Source organism: Pelecanus crispus, chromosome 5, assembly GCF_030463565.1.
Source record: "Pelecanus crispus isolate bPelCri1 chromosome 5, bPelCri1.pri, whole genome shotgun sequence".
Taxonomy (NCBI): domain Eukaryota; kingdom Metazoa; phylum Chordata; class Aves; order Pelecaniformes; family Pelecanidae; genus Pelecanus; species Pelecanus crispus.
This window is the reverse complement of record NC_134647.1, coordinates 56827689-56850967: the sequence shown is the minus strand read 5'-3', so window position 1 is coordinate 56850967 and position 23279 is coordinate 56827689. Positions and strand designations below refer to the sequence as shown.

Genomic DNA, 23279 nt, shown 5'->3' with positions numbered 1-23279 from the left:
CACCCCCGCCGCGCCGCGGGCTGCCCGGCCGGGGCCAGCCCGCTCCCCCCGCCCTCGGCGCTCCCCGGGAGGCGCGACTTGCCTGCGAGGCCGCGGCCTGGGAGGGGCCGCGGGGCAGGGCCTGCCCGGGCCAGCGCGGCCTCCGACGCCGAGCAGTGGCGCAGCCCCAGGGAGCTGCGGCGGCCGCCGGGCGGCGGGGAAGGGGCAGCACCCGGGACGGCGGGCGGCGGCGGAGCCGGCTCCGGGCGCGGGGGGCAGGCAGGGCGGGTCCCGCTCCGGCCGTCGGAGGCTCCGCGTCTCCCGCAGCCCGGCCCCGCCCCGCCGACGCCCTGACAGCATCCCCGGGACCCGGATGGGGCCGCGCCCACCGCCCCCCGCGGCCGCACCCCAGTGCCCGGATGGAGCGGCGCCGCCGCGCCGGAACCGCTTCCCGCCGCGGCGCGGGGGGTTTCCTCCGCCCGCCGCCCCAACGCCGCCACAGGAGCGGAGCCGCGGCGGGGAGGCGCGGCCCCTCCGCGGCCGGGGCGGTGCGACCGCCGGCAGCGGGCGGCTGCCCCGGATCCAATCCCGCCGCCGCTTCCTGCGCCCGCCCCGCCTCACCATAGAGATGACAGGCGCGGCGTGGGCCGCGGGGCCTGCCGGGAAGGGAGCGGCGTGCCTCGGCCTCGCAGCTTAACCGGCCGGCGGCGGCGCCGCCGAGCCTGCGGGAGCGCGCGGGTCGCCGCCATGTCGGGAGGGAGCAGCGCCGGCGAGTGGTGCCTTATGGAGAGCGACCCGGGCGTCTTCACGGAGCTCATCAAGGGCTTCGGTGAGCGAGGAGCGGGGCCGGGCGCTGGGGTCGCGCCGCTGGGCAGGCGGTGGGGCTGAGGCCGTGGCTCTGCCGGTGGCCGCGGCGCTCCCCGCGCGGGTGCGAGACCGGGCCGCCCGCCGCGCCCAGCGGGGCGCCGCCTGGGTCCCTGGCGAAGGGCGCGGGGCCCCGCTGGGCTGAGCGGGGAAGGGGACGCGGGGCACGGCGGAGGGGAGGCTCGGGCCGAGGCCCCGCCGCGCCGCCGCAGGGGTGCGGGAGCGTCGCGGAACGTGCTCCCGCGGAGGCTGGCGGTGCGGCGGTGAACGGACGCGAGCGGCGATGAAGGCGGCTCTTGTGACCTCTGCGCGGCTGTCCCGGCCTCGGGCCGCGCTCGCAGCGCCGGGCGGCCCCGGCAGCCCGCACACGTATTCGCCGCGGGCAGCGGCCGCCCCTCGGCCGAGGGGAGCTGTGAGGGCCCCCAGCCCCCGCCGCGGCGCCGGGCTGTCCCGCCGCGGCCCAGGCGGTCCCGGCGTCGGGGGGGTGGGTGCCCAGCGGCAGGGCGGGCTGGGAGAGGGGGCCCTTCCGCGCCCCGGGCGCCCTCACGCTTCTGCCGGAGGGCTCGGTGAGCGCGTACCGGGCAGGAACTCGCGTTTGCAAAGGGCTGCGTACGCGTTCGGGTCCTGTGCCAGCGCTGACGGAGCCTCCGGGAGAGGCGGTGTGGAACGGGCCGCCACCAAGCTGAGCTGTGCCGCTTGGCAGCGGGCTGGGCAGCCTGCAACGGGCTGCTTTGGCTTTTAGAAGGTTAAACTTTATGTGGAATTGCGTTTAATATCTTCGGCAAAGCTGTGATTATATGGTTATAACAACAGATAAGTCTACACAGGATTTTGGCCAAAGAAGCAAAATGACTTTATGCTGGGTTACATTGATTTGTAATTTCTGTCACATCTTTTTCTCACAAGTGAGGTCCAGGCATGCTTCTCCTTTTGTATTTCTATTTAACTTAATCCTCCACATGCTAAGGAATTGAACTTTTTTGGCTCTGTCTTATGCAAATGTCTTGCTTGAGTGTTTTGTTTATGGTATTTTTTTGTCTACTACCGCGGGTCTTTTTCTGGAGATAGATGTTTTAAGTTCTGCTTTGCAGTGGCTGACAATGTCTTTAAAAACAGTATTATTTTCAGTTGAGCAAAGGATATGAGATGACCAAAGATACATTAATCTCCTCTGTTTCTTTGGTTTTTTTTTTTTTGAACGCAGCTGCGTTATAAAGACAACATCATCATACCCAGGAGAAATTGTTGAAATAATTTCTTTTAACCAGTTTTGTTTGGTTTGTTAATGAAGATGCATTAAACCCTGTAAATAGACTTTTCCATAACCTGGACATACAAGTTGTAAATGTTACTGTAGTTCTTTCATGTGTCTGTCATTACTGGCTGTGTCCTTTTTAAATGGGGTAGTTAAAGAAACCCATATCTTTCCTTGTTTCAGGCTGTAGAGGAGCACAAGTTGAAGAAATATGGAGTTTGGAACCAGAGAACTTTGAAAAATTGAAGTAAGGCACTTTTCTAATCTGCACTGGTTTTATGCACATTTGTCTGAAGTTGCTGAAAGAATGTGTACTAAACTCAGGTGGTTTTTTGGTGGCCTTTTTGGGGGGGGGGGGGTTCTTTTGTTTTTTCTTCAGTTTCCACAGAAGTTTATTAGGGTGTTGATTTAATTGAATACATGGCAATTAAGTTACTTTTTATTAATACCTTGGTACTTAATCTAGCTTTTCTGGTTTTGGAAGGAGACGCTAATAGCAGGTAGAATGTGAAAATAGATTTCTAATTATTTTGTCATTGCCTTGCATTATATCCTTTGCCAAATTCTTTGGCAAACCTCTGTTCCTTGCTTTATCTCCCTTCTTCCTCACATACATGGTATTACATCTGTTGCCTCAAATTAATTAATTTACTGTACTTACGTACTTTTGTAACTTGTTTTTCCTGCAGAGCTACTTCCATATGTATTTGAACTCAAATAGTCTTGTTATAGCTGACAATGACTGGTATCATATGGAACAGTTCTGCCCTCATTAGGCAATACTAATTCTTTTACAATTTTGTCTGTCATGTGTTGTTATCTGTGTTCACATACAAGAATTTAAGAGGAAAATGCCATCTAACCCAGACCATATTCTGTTCCTGTGTGGATATCCTATGCTTGTATAATTAATCTTTCAGAAGATGTAGCAATTAGTACAGAAGATGTAGGTTTAGAATTTTTGTCTGACTGAAAATATTTGAGAAGTGACACTGGCAGAAACGTTACTTGAGAAGTGGTTTATTTGCTGCCTGCACTATGTACTTCATATGATACTTCATCAGAGCATTACCTGTTTTGTTCATGAAGTAACAACTTTGCTTGCTTGTGCTGTCAGATGTGTATCTTTCTAGTCTTGAGTGATGGCCAGCTTCCTTCCCACGCACATGTAAAATATTTTAACTTAAACACTAAAAGTTAAACTACAATAACAGGTAGCATTTTTCAAATTCCCACAGTGGACCCACTGTTTAAAAAGACATCTCGGACTTCTGGTCAGAGTTTAGGAAAAGTTTCTTATGCAGTACAGTAGTATGTTTACCTTTTGTAGATACACTTTTTGCAGCGATGACCTTAAATTAGGGTTGATACGATGAATAAGTTTTTGCTTTAATGTACCTATAGATTTTGTAAGAATTGTTTCCTTTATTAATAAAATTTTGTTCTATGGGAGTACTAAATACAGTGCAACATGTAGCAAAAGCTGTTTACTATGTAAGACATGCAGTCTGAAAAGCGAGACAATTTTAGTAGAAGAGAAAACTGGATTTCTCTTACTTCTCAAATAACTCAAAGCATGAAGTTTCACGAGAGCTCCTCTTTGAATGTTTCATTTATGCCTAGAAGGATTACCAAAACTTTAGTTCCAGGTCTTATATATGATTGACAAATGTTTTGATAGCTATTTATCACTAACAAATTTAAATGAGTGTTGTGCAACTGTAATACTTACAGTAACCAAGAAAACTGGTCCTGACTTATGAAAATCACTGACTAAATGCTAATTCAGATTGGGATTGTTTAGCAGATACAGAAAGAAGCCTGAAGTATGTTTTGCCAAATTAAAAGGCCACATCTGAACATTTCAGTGCAAGTTCCCTATGTTTAGGAAGAAATAATTAACAGAATTACTGTACCAGCATACAGAATATAAATTACAGAAGAGATTTCTGGCTTTGATACTTTTCATCAGTACAGGTGACTTTTTTTTTCCCCCCCTATCAATTTTATTTTTTAGGCCAGTACATGGGCTGATTTTCCTCTTCAAGTGGCAGCCTGGAGAGGAACCAGCAGGTTCTGTTGTTCAGGATTCCAGACTGGATACAATATTTTTTGCTAAACAGGTACGGCAAGTTCAGTATTTTTCTTAGATATGTCATGAAACATAGCTTTTAATACCAAAAAATAAACTATCTTTTCGTTAATATGTACACAAAAATTAACATTTTATAAGCTGAGATAACTTTAACAAGTGAGAGTAGGAACTGTGTATTAAAAGATGATTAACAGAGCAAATCAGATTGATCTGTCAAGCCAGGCAAAAATATCATCAGGTATGGAAGAGTAAAGCTCATATTTATTTGTCAGCCCTTTCCTCTAAGAGTAAGTAACTCTTCTGTACAGTGGAGAATTAATTGATAAATGTTCTCAGCAGAATGAGCAAATTATTTTTTGAAACCACTTTCAACAAATTCTAGGAAGAAATGTTTCTTTTGGTTCAGTTTTTATTTCTTGTGTTTCTCAAATGCTCTGCAGCCAGGGCAGTATAACTAGGATAATACTTTCCTTTAAGAGTTTGTAGACCATTTTGCCGTGGAAGTTTTAAATCAGAAAGGTGAGTTTAAATTAGAAACTACAGGAAAAATTGTTTCTGCTGATGTAATCCATTGTGTTTTATTAAATACTCAGTAGTACTGAAGTTTCATGTTAGCTTTGACAGGCTGCTGTGTGTATTGTTTGCAAGCAAGAAAAGCAAGAGGAAGTAACCAGAATAAAAGTCGGAGTATTTAATAAATGTTTTTAGCTCTTTTTCAAGACGTGCTGCTCAAACAGTGATAAATGTAACAGTCCAAACAAGAAGTGTAGCCCTACATGTGTTAATTACAAAGCATCCATATCAAAGGGCAAATTATTAGGCTTTCTATGAAGACTGACACATACACTGATTGCTGGGTTTGGGTTTGTATGGGGTATTTTGTTTTGTTTTCCACAAACACAGAAGTGTGTGTGTGTGTAAATTTCAGGATATAACAAAGCCTCCACACACTTGCAGCTAAAAGTACAGAAATATGGAAAACCATGGAAACGTTAGGTATATCTGTAGCTCTCCTGGCTACTCTGTACACGTGCTTCTGTTGTGCAGATAATCATCTTTAATTTTTTTCTTTTATAGTCACCTTACTGTTTCACGTTATTGTGGATGACTTTATTCCCTGGTCTTTTTGAATACTGTTTTCTTCATTCTTCCCCTGCTGCAGCTCTTGAGTCCTGCCAAGCAGCGTCCACCATTCTTCTGATACAATGATCAGCAATTGTTTGCCAAGTGTCTTTATATGTTGATAGGTCTGATAGATGCTGGTTTAGGTTATGATTTCTACCTAATCAAGCATACTGCTAGTGATCAGTAGGCTGTGGCTACAGAATAACCTTGATGCAAAGAACCTCAGGGAAAATCCTTGATATAACTCTCAAAGGGTGGCAGGAGGAAATTACTCTGAATGAATTTAAAGAGGTTTTTTTAAGATGAAGGCAGATTTACCCTCATTCAAGGGATTTCATCTTTCTTGTTTCCTGTGAGTAGATGAGGTTCTCCCAGAATTGCTGTTCTTGCAGATGCTGAGAAGTTTCAAAGCGTTTGTCTACTTGCTCTACTACTTTTGGGTTTTTTTTCCCCCTCTCCGCCACTTCCCTTTTTGAAGTGTGATGCTGTGTTTAAAAGCAAGTAGCTAAGAGGAGCTTTGAGCTTTAAGCTGGGATTTCAGAATGTACATTCAGAAAATTTGGATAATGTTAGACTTGCTAATAAAAACAGAAAATTAAAGGCTAAGAATGAAAAGTCTTCATTATTTTGTAGCTTTCTTTGAAGCATTCATATTTTACTGTTTTCTTAAGCCTGAAACCTCTTTGTGGAGGTGTAGGAACTTTCTAATCTTCCCCCCCTCCTTCACCTGCTGCCTTTAAGGAGGGTGTGCTGGAATGACTCTTAATTTCAGCATGGAAGGCAATTCTAGAAATGTTCGCTATTTTAAAATGGTAGTCCCTAGATATGCCACTTGATGACATGGAATATATGTTTCAAAAGTAACTTGCAAAGAGTTTAAAAATAGAATATCTTTTTCATGTTCTAGTATTGTCTGTTAGTCAAGTGCAGTGGCTTAGCAAAATCAAAACATTTCTTGCAGATGCACATATATGCTTGTGTTTCATGTCAGTTCAGTTTTGCCTGGACTAAGGTATTGTGACTGAACAACTAGTGAAATAGTCACAAATAAATTAAAATTCAAAGTCAACAGATAAATGAAAGAAACTGTTTTTGATGTTTTGGGGGGATTTGTAATACCAGTTTAGCTCTGATGACTTTCACATTGGAGGAAGTTAGCCTTAGTTAGAGATCAAGCTTGATAAGCTATGTTCTGAGGACTGATAGTGTTTTCTCAAGCAAATGGCTGATCTGATGATTTGCTGATGATGAGAGCGGGATGTCTTAGTCCTCCAGTGTGTCTCCTTTTGACTTCATGGTTCTGCTCCTCTCTTGCAATGGCTCAGCTGCTCATTGAACTTCCATGAGCCAGTGCAGCTCATCAGCCAGCAGTTTCCTGTAGATTCTCTCTGCATATTTTCTCAGCTGCTCTCCTGCCACATTATGAGGTGTGTGTGTTCAGTGAGTCTGTATGGGCAAAGCTGGTAACAGGTAAGTGAGAGAGGAGTTTCTTTATAGTAGTGCTGAGGTTATTGCATTTCCTGAAACTGCAGTCTGAATCCTTTGAAGTCACCCAGGAGCACAAGGGAAGACAAGCACTAATGTTAAATCTTTCTGTCGTAAAATAGCAACTCTCCCAGCTGTCATGCAACTGGACTCATGCCTTTTTTATTTTCTCTATGCACGTTTTAAGTCCAATGTTATGGTGGCTTTGAGGATGGGGGTTTTGTTATCTTTCAAGAATCTTTTTCAGATGTCAAGACTCCCTCCCACCCTGCCCTTAATTTCAAAAGTGATGACTGAAATAACCATATGTTCATCTCTAGGCTGGAACCCCAGAACAAATAGATTTGTTTTCTGGGTTAGCAAAATTCTTATGACACTTAAGATTATTGGTCTGTTGATCTGTATCTTCAAAACTGACATGACGCTGGAGCCCTAAAAATCTCAAGTAGTCTTTGGCTCTCTTTCCTTTCCCATACATTTTCTTCTTTTAAATGTTATCATCTAAAGAGATCTGGTACAATCAGTTTTACTGCAGAGAATTTTAAAGTGTCATTCTGAATCCTGTATGAGCAAAACTAAGTAACTGTTAATATGTAACAACAATTTAGTATGGGAAATAAATGATGCTATTACAGCATGGCTCTGTTTCTGTTCCATTTTAATTAAATGTTCCATCTTAAAAATTGTTTCATTTGTGGGGGGGGCAGGACACTTTACTTAGATGTAAAAGGCTACAGCTCTCAAAGTGGTTCTAGCAAAACATCTTTAAAATTGCATTAGGAAACACAGTTTTTTTTATAAGAAGCTTGTGCATGCTCACATTTTACTCGTATCCACTTTCATAGTGATGTTGTAGTTGAGTTCCAAATGACTACTAGATCTTGTTCAAAGTTAAATCACAAGTATGTTGGGGGGGTTGAATTTTAAAGTCTGTCTAATATGCATGCATATTAAAGGATTTCTTTTAATGGTCACTTTTATGTGCACTCATGTTAAATTTGGCCTCCCTGTTATGCCTAGGTATGATTTGGTCCTCTATTTGAGGCCACAGAACTCTGGATGATCTTACATACCCTTTGAGCTAGGATACCTAGGCACAATGAGGTGAGTTAAGGATACAATTTCAGCCTTAACTCTGAATTTCCTGATCTCTGTGTTGCTTAAGTAGGCCCTTGCTGTTATTTTTACACACAGTGGCTACACAATTGTACCACTCCACGTATTCAGCTATCTTCAGCACTGGTCTGAATAGCTGTATTCTGTGCTGATGACTGCAGAAGTGGAAGTGTCTCTTGACAAAAAAAAATGCCATTGTTGCAGACTTAATGTACTAAAATTTTTTAGTTTAATAACCTCTTCAGGTTTTATTACTGAAATATTAGTATCATGCCTTTGTTTTGTGCCACGTATTTATTTTATGCTGCATTGTGATGATAGAACATTACAATTGTGATTAAAAAAAACATTAACTTTATTCATTGGGAATAAAATCTATATACCTTCAGAAGGAGCATCTTCTAAATGATATTGTTAATAATGAAACATTGGTCTTTAGTTATCTTTGTGCCACTAATGGAAGTGGTTTTTATGTATTTTTTTAACATTTTTAGTATTTCAGTTGATTTCAAATTCAAAATTTTTGAAATTTTCAGGTTTGGTAGCATTAAGATAGACCAGATATCCATGTTAAAACTAAACTTGGGATAACAGATAACTTATAAGAAGTAAAATGAACTTGCAACACATCTAATCAAAGTCCAAAAGAGGTTTTCAGTAACTGTTTATATTACTATAGGAAGATTATATTTTTATTCCAAAGGAATAAAACCAAATAAACTTAGATACGTTTTTTAAACAAGAATAAGTTTGGGAACTCTGTCCTAATGCTGAATTTTTCACGTTGAGCTTTGTAAAGCCAACTGTTTTGTAACACTGGGGTGCGTAGTAAGTGAACCCTAGAGATTTGCTGGTTATACTACCAGTCGCAGCACAGGGTTGTCCACAGCCTTTTGAAAAACAAAATACATAATCCATCAGACAGAGGATGCAAGTCAAGAACTTAAAGTGCTTCAGCCTTAAGTTGATCCAGAAGCTCAGACTGAATCCTTAGGGAAAGGTGCATGCTTATGAAGTTATGCATGTTAATTGAAGAGTGTGCCAGAGTAGCCTATTCAAGTGGTTCCTTTGTTTTAAGCTGAGCTTCACTTGGTGATTTGGCAATCTTCTCAGGTCTCTTTGAGATCACCTCACTAATGTGCATATATATCTGTGTATATATATTATTATTTTCTTTCAAATATTATTAAATACACCTTGTAGCTTTGCTAGCAAATCTTTCAAATATGGGTGTCTGCTTTAAGTTAGAGTCCTGAATATTGATCAATCAAATATATCACCAGGACTTCCTGGACAGAAATATACTGGCAAATGTTGGGACTCCTGGACAAATACAGAGAATCCTCTTAAAGTTTCCTCAAGCCAAAATAAAAATCTTTCTGGGACAACCTGCATATATTGTCATGCTGTCTAAATGCAGAAAACGTTTTCTGCCAGTGCTGAGACACCTTAAGAAAGAGAGACATTGGAAATTAGGGTAGATGGGTATCCTGACCAATTTCTCTCTCAAAGGACTCACTAGCTTGTGTGTATAGCAGTGCTGGACTGGCTGTGTGTATTGATAGGATGCTGTGCCTGTGTGACAAACAAAGCTTGCACTGATCTACGTTTGGTACTGCAGTCGCCTTCTCACTCTGTGCTCTTCACCCTGCCCATGAACTACCACTAGCTAGGTACCTCCTTCTTCCATCTTGGTAGTTCTCTCATGTCATCTAGATCCAGGAACACACCGTTGTCTTCTGCGCATCACCTGCACTTGCTTCTATTCCTCTGCTACAGGACTATTCTTGCTGCCTTTTCCTTACCTCCTGCTTCTCACTTTCTGAACAGTATTTGTACTTCTATAATGTATTTCCATTTCAACAGCTTGGGGCACTGGTCTAAGATCTGCATCTGTTGCATATTGTTTTCTAGCAGTAAGAACAAGATTGTTTAGCTTGGTCTTTATATACTTACACAGACTTCTTTCATACTGTGGTTTGAATACAAAAATATATTTATGCTGAAAGGCAAATATTTGATGAGACCACAAATTCCCTGCCGAGTTTAATTTTTCCTCCTCTTTTGCTGTTGTTTAAAGCCCCTAACTGGTCCAACACAGTTTCTGTGTTGATCTTGCCTCTGGGCACAAAATCTCTCTTAATTTCCTTTACCTTTTTTGAAGCCATTATTGGGTTAGTGGTCTGCCAGAGAAACTGATTGTTCCATCTTGATTATTCAGTAAAAATAGTTACCACGTAGTGCTGTCTCTCCCTACAATGTCCTGTGTTAGTTACCATTTAACAAGTGCACTTTGCTGTAGTGACCCTCCCTTCATTGTAATAGCACTGTTCTGGTAGTTCTTCACCACAAGTGTGTCTACCTTCTTTTTCCTTTCTCTGCCAGCTTAACTACAATGTTTGTAACCACAGCTTCAGGTTAGCCCACTCTAATCCACTTAGGATCTTCCTGCTTTCATCCTAGTACTGCTTTTACAACTGTCTCTGATACCATTCTCTAGTCTTATCTCAGTGAATCTTTAGTTCTCGGTTCCTTTTCTTATGTTATAGTATTAATTCTCTCGAGTTATGTCACTCTGGTAGTCTGCAGTTTTTAATTTTTCTGCTGCTGTTCATTGTTTCTCTGCCCTTGATGGATTTTCCTTCTATGTCCTTTATTTTGTCATTGTGTGAACTCTAGCCTTTAGCTTGTGTACCTGCAGTTTGTTTAATTTGCATTTCAGTTGCTGTAATCTGTCCTGCGTGTGTAGTTGACTCCCTTGATTACCATTTAAGTCAACTAGATTGTGTTTTTTGTAAATTAAGAAGTGCTTTATTATTTCTTTATCATCGGCACTATACAGACATAATCTGAACTGAGAACGCCCCAAAGTATAGAAAATTAATATACGATGCAGCTTATAGTATTAACATAGTAGTTTTCCTTTGTTAGGGACTAGCTTTGATTGTAAAACAGGTTGGTTGTTTTTACTCTTTTTTTTTTTCCTTTCTCCTTTCTTGTTGGAAGTGGTTTCACATTCACAGCCCAAAATTAATTTTCAATTTTTTAATACAAGATCAACATGCTCTCTCCCAGTCCTAGGGTTTAAGTAGCTTTTTCAATTGGAAAATAGTCTTGTAGGCTGAAGATACGTTATTTTTCCTAGCCTGTAGCTCACAGAGAAAAAACTGCTAATATGAAGTCTTTCTTGTATTATGGCCTTATACCATTTGATTACTGTGCTTTTAATTAAATCTCAGATTATATATAATAATCCTTGTAGTCTGTCTCTCTCCTCTTAAATACTGTAGTTTGGGTGTTACTAAGCAACATTAAAGAAATGGCTGTAATATGAAGGGGTTTGTTTATATTTTCTAAAAATGGAATATTTAATGATTTAAGGAACAGTGTCACACAAACTAGTAACTTAAACATTAGGTTGAAAAGGATAGGTATATTGTAAATTAAGAAACAAGTGAAAATCTAAAATTTCATATGGTTCATTATTCAGCAAACCATCTTCTAAAAAATCTTTACGTTTTGGAACACCTCTAAATTTTGTTAGTTTATCCCTAGGATATTTGAAATTTTTTGTCCCACACAACTTTTTTATACAAATTCTAAGTTCCATAAAGTGCTTTATTGTCCCAAATAAATTTTTCTTTTTTGAGTTCCTACTCCTGGTAGGATTATTTGAAGGACATTCTCTTTGGGAGAGTTGACTTTTTTTAAAGACCATAGATATAGTAATGTAATTTGGGCAACTTGCTTTGAGGAGGACTTTGTTTTTCCACTAAGATCAGAGGGTTCGTGTATTTCTTCTGTGTTCTTTTTTAATCACTTCAGGGAGGTGGTGAGGCAGTAGAATGTCAGAGTTTCTAAGCAGAGGTGTGAAATACCAATTTTACCAATGATTTGTATATGACAGCCATACAGCATTCATTTATTCTTACAGCAGAGGCTTTTCTGTGGCTACTCAGACTAGATTTGTTGCCTCGTTTAGAGTGAAGCTTTAATGGGAATCAGCATAGAAAGTGTGCAATGAAAAATGTTGCCCTGCTTAAATTTTTGTCACCAGTACTGAACAAATTCTCAACACTTTTTTATAGGTAATTAATAATGCTTGTGCTACTCAAGCCATAGTAAGTGTGCTATTAAATTGTGCTCATCAAGATATCCATCTAGGAGAGACTTTATCAGAATTTAAAGAATTTTCACAAAGTTTTGATGCTGCGGTAAGTGCCTACTGTTTTCTGTATTTTAAGTATTATAGTGTTACATCTGTGTTGGCTTACAGTTGAATTTTGTTACTTACTTTCAGATGAAAGGTTTGGCACTAAGCAACTCGGAAGTAATTCGGCAAGTTCACAACAGTTTTGCCAGGTAACACATGTTTTAAATCTAGGCAAAATTTGAGCAAATTCCTTTTAATCTCAGATTTTTAAAAATTTTCTTTGCAGACAACAGATGTTTGAATTTGATGCAAAGTCTTCAGCAAAAGAAGAAGATGCATTTCATTTTGTAAGCTATGTTCCTGTTAATGGACGGCTATATGAACTAGATGGCTTAAGGGAAGGACCAATTGATTTAGGTAATATTTTATATTTTTTTTTCTGAACATCCTTCATTTTAACAGTAGCTTATTGCAACAAATTGGTTGTATGTTATAGGATCAAACCAAGTTATTTATTAAAATAAACGTCTTTAAAGTTTTCTTAATGTGCTGTTCAGGCTTGTACTTCTTTGCAGCCATTTATATTGTTTTATTTTTGTTGGTCTGAAAATGCCGTTTTCTTCCTGCTTCCTCCATGTTTCTGATTCTCTCCTTTCATTCAGTAATCAAATGAACAGGCCACGCAGTCCAGTGGGCTTCTGATACCCTAATACTTTTATTGCAAGAGAGAAGCTTACATAACCCACTTCTTGTGGATATTTGCTCTCCTTACCTGAGGAAATATCTTGTTGTTCTGAGCTGTCTCTAAGAAAACCTGGTAAAACTATGTAATCTTTTTGGCATTCCTTACTGATAGTGTGTAGTTCCTTTTGCTAATGCTTTTCCCTACGTCTTCCTTTTTGTGGTATTGTCACCCAAGACAATTTCCATGTCATGTTTTCAAAGCTGTTTTTTTCCAGGTTGATCATAAACTATCCATTTGTTTTATCATTTGTTTCTTCTGTGAGAGCATGTACACAGCTGACCCCATATGCTTTTTATGCATTATGTGGCTGGCATTAACACACTGCCCTCTTTCTTCTTAGATAGCAAGTATTTTCCCAGTGGTTTAAAAAAGCATAGCTACTTGTAGCATAGTTTTATTCTCTGTAAGACTTGTTCCTGTTTTGTGTCTTGTAATCTTTCGTAACTTGTGATATGTGTGCCATCTTGTGTCTTGAAACGCTTTACAGTGCCTATCATGTGTCTGCACTTTCTTTTGAGTCTGATATAATCTCAATATGTTCCACGCTCCATTTCCAGAGTGTTTTCCCAGTTTTCTTGACAACTGTATTTAATTTTAGGCTGAGTAATGGCTTGCTGCTAAATCTCATCTTTAGTCTGGCTAGAGAGACTATACAGTCTGCAGACCTACCAGTAACATAACTTTTAGGGTCACAAGATCATGAGGCTCTTCATTTGCTTTAAGGTCTTGACATTTTTAAAGAGGCATTATCAACTTACAAAATCACCTTCAGTTATTCTCTCATTTATCTTAAAATCAAGTTATCTATCATATATCCTTTTATCCTCCAAGGACATAGTTACAGCATTTCTTGTTAAAGTACAATGTGTTTGTTTTCAATTTGTGTAGAAAATGCAGTGATTCTGTGACTCAGGCTATTGCATTCTTAACACACAGCTCTCATGCTGGGGCAGATACAGCTGTTCCTGGGCTGAGCAGTTCCGTGCTTTGTCTGGTCCCACTGATTTCAGGGGAAGCTACTTATTCACAGGTCTTCACATAACACGACGGTGTTCCTTGACAGCTGGAGACATGAAGTTGAATGCTATGTTTGATTTGAGATTTCTCAGTGATTTTTAATTTTGCTGCAGGGATCCCAGCAGAACTGCATTTAATTAAGAACCTGATCCGTAACTCAGATTTAGCTATGGGATGTGCCAGCTTACAGTGTGCAATGCTGCCCTGCATTAGGGATCCCTAGACTAGTTCCATGTTAACTCATTAACTAATTTTGCTAGCAGCATTGTGCAGCTTCCCTTTTGGTGCTGTCTTGTGTTTTCTGAGGTTCCTCTCTAGTGTTGCATGGATGCTCCCATAGGCTCTCAGAACTGAGTTCAGATTTGGTGTTAAAATCAAGCAGTTGCTTGCTGTTTGATATGTAGGGGTATTTTTTCTTCGTAAGATTTTAAGTTAGGTTAAAGGTCAATGCTTCCAAATTTTATTTTTAAAGGAGCCCGATACCTGTGTGATAAATGTGATGAAGCTAATGTCTGAGAAGCAGAAGTGCACATAGCAAGTTGCTGGAGCTGACAGATTTCAAAGGGCTGTAGCTGGTTGTGTAAGCCACTAGCTTGGATGGTTTGATGTAATGCTGTTTCCAGACAGCATGGGGATTGCATGTGCCAGTGCTGTGTGTTGCCGGACAGAAACCACAGCAATTCACCCTCAACATAATTACCACCTACAGCAAGGCTAGCAGCTTTTAAATGAGGAGGGGTGGGATTCTTTCTCTAGGAAAACACCAACGAGTTTGTCTTGCTGTAAATCTACCTAATCTCTTCATTAGAAGGGCAAGGAATAGTAACAAACCGCAGCCAACATTGCATATAATGAAATATTTTTAAAATACTCTCTTTGGTGTTAAACTGTAGCACAGGCAGAATCCAGAAGAATCAGGTGGTGCTTCTTACAACTTGTACAGTGTTAGTGATGGTTTTGGATGTGCGGCATAGCTTCTGTTACATGTGAGGCTTTAACGTGCATTTTCTGTACCTTGTTTCCGTCTATCTGGATGCTAAGATTAGTATTATTATAATTATAGCTCTAGCCACTTATAGGCTTTTCTAGGATGGTTGTTTACTTAAAATACCCAGGAACATTGTTCGAGGGGAAAATACCAAGTTAAAATCTTATATTTCATGCTTTACTTCCTTTTCTTACCTACTTTACTAATTCCTTTCATTAATATATTAAGAATCAAATTGACCTATGACTATTGAGGTTACTTGTGCGTGGATTTTGGGAGGGGGTGTCCTTCATGGAGTGCAGACATGAAAAAATAGATACTTGGGATTTGATTGTTTTGCTGTGCTGATAGGAGCAACAGGTCAGGGAAGTGTAAGGTGGCTTCCTTATCCCCATCCCTAGCAACATTCAAGGTCAGGTTGGATGGGGCTCTGAGCAACCTGATCTGGTTAAAGCTGTCCCTGCTCCCTGCAGGGGGGTTGGGCTAGGTGACCTCTAAAGGTCCCTTCCAACCCAGAGCATTCTATGATTATATTTTTTTTCTGTGTCTCACTTTTTAACATTGTATTGCCTTTACATAGTATTAACTTTTTATTTTGTCTAAATGGAACAGCTATAACTACTCACACTAATTTCTTTTGTGTCATAAAAATCTTACATAACATACTCTCCCCCTCCCCCCATTGTTTCTTATATTCAACAAAATAAATGTTAGATGCTTATGGCCTTAAAATTTACTTTTGCTCTGTTGCTTTGGCCAGTATATTATCTAAATATTGTCACTAAAAGATGTGTCTTCCACCTCCTAAAAAAACAAAAAAAAAATCACCTTAGTAATTTGAGAGTGCAGTTGCCAAGGAGGAACTTGTTACATTCTCTGAAGTTGCTGCATAAGCCTGAATTATACAAGTCTTGAATTTTCAATAAATTTTGCAAAGAAAATTAATTTTTTCTTTGTGTTTTTTTTCTAGGTGCATGCAATCAAGATGACTGGATAAGTGCTGTACGGCCTGTCATAGAGAAACGTATACAAAAGTAAATGGTCATGATGCTTTTAAAATAGAGCACCTTATATATGTTTAAAAATTCCTTATTCTTAATCTCCTTCAATTAAAAGCTTTCAACTGAACTTCTAAGGAATGACATTTCTGCATCATTCTTTATGTGCATATCACTGTGTGACTTCAGAACCTGTTGCCCACCATGAGCCAAATATGATGATAGATAAATCTCAAATATGCTGTGTTCCTGTATGATTAATCAAAGTAGCTATCTGTGTAGCAAAGAGAGATCCCACTAGTACTCTGAAAAAGGAAGAGCAAGATTATTAGCTCTGTTAGACAACTGTGGGTCTTTGCAAGTGAAAACTAAAAGTGCCATTACTATGGATAAAGTTTGGGTGTGAGCTTATAATTAAAAATACCAGATAATAATTATATCCATGCAGCTGGTATTTACAGCAAACAAGTTTTCCTTAGGTATGTGGCTTGTTTTAGAAATTTAAGCTAGACAAACATACTGTAGTTTTCCTAGTTCTTAGCTCTGACCCCAAACTGCAGCCCCAAACATGTTAGAAATAAAGTTGATTTTATGCCATTTTTAGAAAATAATTCAAAGTCTTTTACTTGATGACTTTTTTTTGATGAGCAAAACATTACTTCCAAATCGCATTTGGAGAATTTAAACTCTGAAAGGCCTGCTAGTCTAATTGTTGAATGTACTTTTCACATTGTATGAGGAAGTCTCCAATGTTGTTTAACAAGTAACAGTAATGAGAAAGTAAAGATTATTGTGTGCGGCAGTCTTGTGCAAGTTTTTTTGTCAACTGTATCATGTTCTGTTTTCTTTTTTGGACAATTTCCGTATTTATTTTTTGCGACCACAGACAGGAATAGTAATGTCTTGGGAGAGGAGGTTATTAGGAGTTACATATTGGATAGTGCTCATCTGAGGTCTGATTTTATTTCATGGCAAGATTGGATCTGTAGCACAACTTAATTTAATAGATCCATTTAGAATTTTTTTCCACAAAATGCATTCCCTTATAATGAAATGGTGGAGGAGGTTTTTGAGTTGTCATGTCAGTGATCAGTTTTGAAACTGTTTTTTGGGGTGTTTTTCTTTTTTGTTCCTCATTTAGATACAGTGAAGGTGAGATAAGGTTTAACTTGATGGCTATTGTATCTGACAGAAAGATGATATATGAGCAGAGGATTGCAGAATTACAGCAGCAACTTGCAGAGGTAGGCCATGGTATTTAAGTTACTGGAGTAGTTCTCCGATAATGGTTCTGTGTCTTTGCTTTATTATTCACCTCCTTCTTTCCTTGCTCCAAATGGAGTATCACTAAAAAAAAAACAGGGAAGGATTACTACATATGTGTCCAGCACAGTGCAGTGCTGTGTGGATGCTGTGATGCAGCTCTGGTTAGTTCCGAGTGAGCCAATCTGAGCGCTTGGTACAATATGACTATGTCATTGTGGCTCTCTGTCTTGACTAACTTGCCGTGGTAGTGGAACTCTTCTTTTCCTAGGACCTGAGCTAATCTGCTTATAAGTAACTGTGGAAATTTCTTGAATGTTTCTATAACTGTAAGCAGAACTGAATCTTTCTGTGATACAAATACTCTTAAGACTTATTTTAATTTAAAAAAAATTTTACAAATGCAGTAATGTCATCCATTTAACTCTTTCTGAAGGAGGAGCCTATGGATACAGATCAAAGTAGTAATATGTTAAGTTCTATACAATCAGAAGTTGCAAAATACCAGATGTTAATTGAAGAAGAGAACCAAAAATTAAAAAGATATAAGGTATGTAGCCTTTGCTTTTCTGATTAAACTATTGAGGTAGTTGTAAGAAAACGTCAGCTTTATATCTATGGGAGGCTGCTGCAATTAATCTGAAGAAATTGGATGGGTACTAGAAAGACAATGTTATGTAAATTCATGTTGCATTCCTAAATTTACGGGTTAATTACCAGTTTGCTTCCTTTTAGCATAAGGCTTACAGGTCAGTTTGTAATGGTCTCTGTAGCTCCCTTTGTTTTGCCACTTCTTTGTATCTTTCTGACTTCAAATTTTTTTTTAAGCACAGTGAGTTCTAGAACTCTACAGAGAAATTGCTTTATGCACCCCAGAAGGCTGATCAGCTTTTTCTTGCTGGAGTTGCTAATTACCCTGCTATATGTAACAGTGGCCTATTACTAAGTAGGATTTTTTTTGTTTTTACTAGGAGGACTTTGTGTTAGTTGTAACAATGATGGGGATGGGAAAAATCCCCATTTAGCCGTATTACAATTCTATTAATGCTTTTAATTTATTTTTAGATTGAAAATATTAGAAGAAAACATAACTACCTGCCTTTCATCATGGAATTATTAAAGACTCTAGCAGAGCACCAACAGTTAATACCATTAGTAGAAAAAGTGAGTATTTCCTAGCTGACTTAAGAAACAGTATATTACTATAATTCTTCATACCTTCTACTTAAAAATGCAGTCAAATATCTTGGAAGCATAAATGGCATGGGTTTGTTTATTTACACTGCTACATTCAGATATATTGCTAATTTACCTGATAGTCCCTTGCAGTTCTCAAGAGGCACAATTCCAATGGAGATTGGAGATTGTGGGACCAACCAGCTTTGCACTGTTACGCAAAGGCAATCTGTATCTCTGCTTTGATAACCTAAAGAAATTTTTCTAATGGTGTTGTAGGAAGAGGCAATTCAGTATCAGCTAAACGATCACATTACAGGGCATAAGATGCTGCAATACAAGACACAAATGATTTGGGCTTTTCTACATGGGAAATTAAAAGTCCTATTAAAATTGATGTGTAGCTCCAGTTAGTATGTGGTAGAGTTCCCCATACTATCTTGATATCCCTTTTTGAACTGAAGATTATTTAAATGCATACGTACACAGATGTGTATGCGTAAGATTGATCCCTTTTGCTAACCTGGACTCTTTAATACTCAGTTTTGTTGATTTATCTAGCTGTCAACACTAGATGGCAACCTTTGCACAGAGGTTCTGGGAACTTGGGTAGCTTGAAATTTGTTCTCCATTTTCTCTGTTCTTGTACTGATTTACTGGCTCATTGTTTTCACCACTTTAAGGTGTCTAGCTATTAACATTGATTTACTATTAAGGTTTGTATTAAGACTTGGTTATTAAAGTGTCTGTCACTTTGGCAAGCTTATTAAACTGTATGGCAAGTCAAGTACTTGAATTGTAAGACGACTGGTGCTGGCTTGCATATCTACTCATGTGCCATAGACAATATCCCTAATTTTGAACTCACACCGAAAAAGAATCTCTATATTATAATGAAAAGAGTTAAATATTATTTAATGAGTACATTCTTTAGCTGAATTTACTTAGGAGAGTATGTTTGCAGGCCAGTAGTTTATAAGACAGTAACTTTTGGGTTCAGCTTTTAATCTTTTCCTTCTTTGAGTAACTTGTGAAGTTTTAATGCCATTTCATGTTAATAGGAGTTATTTATAACACCATCAAGCTTCTTTTACGAGTAAATTTCCAGTGGACCTCAGCGGCTGGTGATAACAAATCTTAATTCTAAATCACTGAATTTAGATCCAGTTCTGTTCAATAATAAGTGGTAATGAGCAGGAGTCTGATTTAGAGTGAACAAATGTTTTGACAGAAAGATGGCTAGTATTGCACCTGAATTGTCCCCGCTACTTGCCTAATCTTTTTTCACTGAATTCATAAGGAAGAAAATGCTAGTTCCCTGTCAATTTGAACTATCAATTGATACAGGTTGTATGAGAATCTGTTTGCAAATATTTTGGTAGGAACTCTTGTGGGTTTTTTCCCACTCTGCTCTTTTGAAAGATCTAAAAAACTAAGATCCTGGTTGCTTCAGAGTTTAATTTGTCATAATCAGTATATCTGAACACAGTGTTTTCTTGTGACATGAAATGTTTTCATTAGGAAGAGTTACTTCTATGTTAAATGAAATTAATATGGAGGTACAAAAAAATTAAGGTTAAATTATGTTTTAAAAATAGTGCTTTTTGTCACCTCTCCTTTTCCCCTATGGAAGTTACCTAATCTTACAGTTTCTTTTGTATTAAATATTTAAATCTCTATGTATTCTTAAAAGGCTTTACATATGAACCTAGTAAAATAGTAGTAGGATACTTCTGAAGGGTCTAAATTTACATTTAAAATGTCTCTTTCTACAGCATATTTTGTTGAATGTTCAAAAATGTAATGAGTAGTCATTCAAAGCTCCAAAAAGATGATCTTTGTCTTAGCAGAGCTTAACACCATCTCCCTGTTTTCTAGGCGAAAGAAAAACAGAATGCCAAGAAAGTTCAGGAGGCCAAGTGAAGATGACTTTGCAAAATACATATAATTATGTGCTTCTGAAACTATTTTCATGACAACAAATAAAACTTTTCATAAACTTCAAATTTTGTCCAGCGCACGTTTGACAATTGTAACAGTTTGTCTTGTACTGTATGCACGGGTCTAATTTTCTTCCTTCCCCTGCATCTTGTGCATGTAGTACTGCTAAGTAATATTTAGGTTCTCTTGGTCAAATTCAGTATTTAACAGTCTATCTGATTTCTGAAAGCTTGGGAAGTGGACCTAAAAATGTGCAAGGGAAATGTACCCATTTTGTCCCACTTGAATATACAATAATGATACAAATGCCAGAGTTTAAGTATAAGCATGAGCTTTCTTTGCTCATCCCTACTAACAATTATACTACTATCCAATTGTTCAGTGACATACCCGGTGTCTTTGTTTTTATGAAGTATGTGTCTGATTTTTTTACAAAATTGAAAAGTATGAATTTAGCTGTGGAAACATTTGCAAAGACCAATGTATAATCTCAAAAGATCTGCATTGCTTTAGTAGAAAAGATAATAAATATTCCCATTTTTATTTTGGCAAACTTTCTTCTGTGGTATTTTATTATTGGGTAAGATGATTACGATATGTATTGGAGGTCTTCAGCCTTGTGACTTTGAGTATGTGTGTTCTAAATTTGGGTTAGAAAGAATGAGTTAATATTCTCGGATATAAGGTAGTACTGTTCTAGAGTATGTTAAATACAAGTATTTAAAACAATGCTTTTTAATTGACCCTGGGAGGTAATTTAATACGAGGAAAAAACACGTATGGAAGATTCTTTTTGATAACATTGTAATGGAAGATGCTTGAACTCTCTGCCATGGACCAAAGGGAATGTCTGGGGAATGGAGCTTACATGGTGTCCTACCTTCTTCGTGCTGCTTGTATGTGAACTATGAATAGGCAAATTGTTTTGGTAAGGATAGTGGCAGGCCATTGTAACAATACATAATACTTGATTTACTGAAACACTGTTAGTGTATAGTGTATATAAATTCCTTTAGAAAACTTCCAGTTTCTTCCTAAAAGACTCAGACAAGAGATAGAAAAACAAGCAGAAGAACTTGGATTGTTTGGAAGACATTTAAAACCAGTAAAAGATGGTTGTTTCGCTTACTTTGCCTATAGGCATGCTTCATTGAACTGTGAGATCCTTTGGTCTTGTAGGCTTGTATGATTAGAGTATACTGTATTTAGAGAATTTTTTGAAACTCTGATATGAAACAAATTCTGTTATCTGTCGGTGCTTCATATATATTGCATATATATTGACAGGATAAGATGTTGGCCAAAGTAGTAAAACATATACTGTGCTCTTCTGCTGAAAGGATCCACTCGAGTAATTGATGTGGCTGGAAGGGTAAGATCTGTTTCAGAAAAGAACAGGAGATCTCCATGTCTGTGTTTTGTACAAAAAAAAAATTGATGAGGTTGATGAGAACATAAACTGTGTGTGAGAGTTCCCTACTTTAGTAATTCATTGCAGCAGCATTGTTTAGGGGAAGGGAAAGACTTTTTCTGTAAAGAGGCATTTCTGATCTTAATAGTATACTCTAAACTCCATTTCAACCTGCTGAAAAGATTTTTCTGTCTTTTTAAGTGGTAGCCTGGTGATTCCTGCTGCACCCTGACATTCTTGGAGAATTTTGATACTTTCTACAGTAAAACTTTGCTATCCATAGATGTCAACTTAAATTCTGCTCTAGTCGTTCTATTCTCCTTTTATTTGTATGCTTGGGCATGTACAAGAGGAAAAGGAATTTTGCTAAAGCAGCAAATTATTTTTGCAATTGTCAAAAAATTTTAATAGTAATTTTTTAGAAATTAGAATAATTTATATTGCAAGCAAACTTTCTGGATTTGTGGAATGAAAAGAGGAGGATGGATGTAAAGATCAAATTTTAGCAAAATTTGTTAGTCCAATGTGTGAGTGAAAAATGTGGTTTTTTAAAAAGGTATTTAATGCATAAGTAGAACAACTCAAAACTAGTGCACTTTGTTACATTATAGAATCTTTTTTTCCCTGATCAAACCCGTATGCTAGTTTTTTACTATTTTCACCAAGTTTGTAAAACCATTTTTCATAATGGGTATCTTAGTTTTAAAGTCAATTATTTGTATGTTGCTTACTTTTAGGACAGTGTCACGTGAATGTAAAGCTGTATGTGAAGGTGATGAATCACTAAATTAAAGGTGCCAAAAAAATCCAAACAGAGGTTTGGGCCTTAGTCCATCTTACAGTTTTAAGATACTGTATTTTGCTGTATATAGAATGGTGAAAGGTTTATGTTCTGATTTATTTCAAGGGCTACTGCTTTCTGCTGGTATAAACATATGGCGTGGCGTAGCTGTGTCGGGACTGAAATTTGGGTATAATGAGAATAAACAGTAAGTTCAGTTTCTGTGAAGAATTCTGCCATACAGCTGCTGTTTCCTGTTGCCCAGAAGAGGTCAGTGTGTCTCCCATTTGCTAAAAGTTTGTGAACATAAAATCCTAATGTAAAACTTCAGTGTGATCTCACAGTGGTGTTCTCTGGCTGCGAGTCAACACAGTACAAAAAAAAAAAAAAAGTCCTGCTGTAGCTTGATTTCTTCCTTCACAGGGTAACATTTTATATTTTGTACACAAATTATTTTAAAATACAAATTTGGTATACAAATACAAAATTTAAAATACAAGTTTGCATGTTCAACAGTGTTTTAAGTGAATAGCTGCCCAAAGACACATGAAAATGCAGTAGCCTGGTTTTTGGCTAAGAGGGTGAGAAGAAGGAAGACATACCACTAGACTCACTAAGTGTTTGTTTCAGAGAAAAATGTGGGTGGTTTTTTGTTGGTCCGTCGTCCGTTCCCCCCCCCCCCCCCCCCCCCCAGTGTACTACTCCAAATAAAATTTATTTCGGTAACAGAGAAGTCAGATAGAATGAACTTGAGCAGAGCAAAGTATTCGAGGAAAGATTGAATCCAGATGGTTGTGGTACTGGTGACATGGTCTTTTACTCTGTGAAAGGAGGCAGGGAGACTTTGAAGAATAAAAATTGGCAGGCATATACAAGGCCAGTGCTTT

At 38.9% G+C, this 23279-nt stretch overlaps 1 protein-coding gene across 4 annotated transcripts; it reads left to right on the top strand.

Annotated features, from left to right (window-relative positions):
• Window positions 1–726: 726 nt before the first annotated feature.
• UCHL5 (ubiquitin C-terminal hydrolase L5) lies at window positions 727–20715 on the top strand. 4 transcript variants are annotated; one of them, XM_075710147.1, is made up of 11 exons: window positions 727–808; window positions 2282–2345; window positions 4116–4221; window positions 12008–12133; window positions 12220–12281; window positions 12359–12489; window positions 15793–15856; window positions 16962–17064; window positions 17523–17633; window positions 18149–18247; window positions 20138–20715. In XM_075710147.1, the coding sequence occupies exons 1-11, from the start codon at window positions 727–729 to the stop codon at window positions 20180–20182; spliced, it is 993 nt and encodes a 330-aa protein (XP_075566262.1). In that variant the 3' UTR covers window positions 20183–20715. The 4 variants fall into 4 exon arrangements, with proteins under 4 accessions (XP_075566262.1, XP_075566261.1, XP_075566265.1 ...); XM_075710146.1 differs by having other exon boundaries at window positions 17520–17633; XM_075710150.1 differs by lacking the exon at window positions 17523–17633.
• The last annotated feature ends 2564 nt before the right edge of the window (window positions 20716–23279 follow it).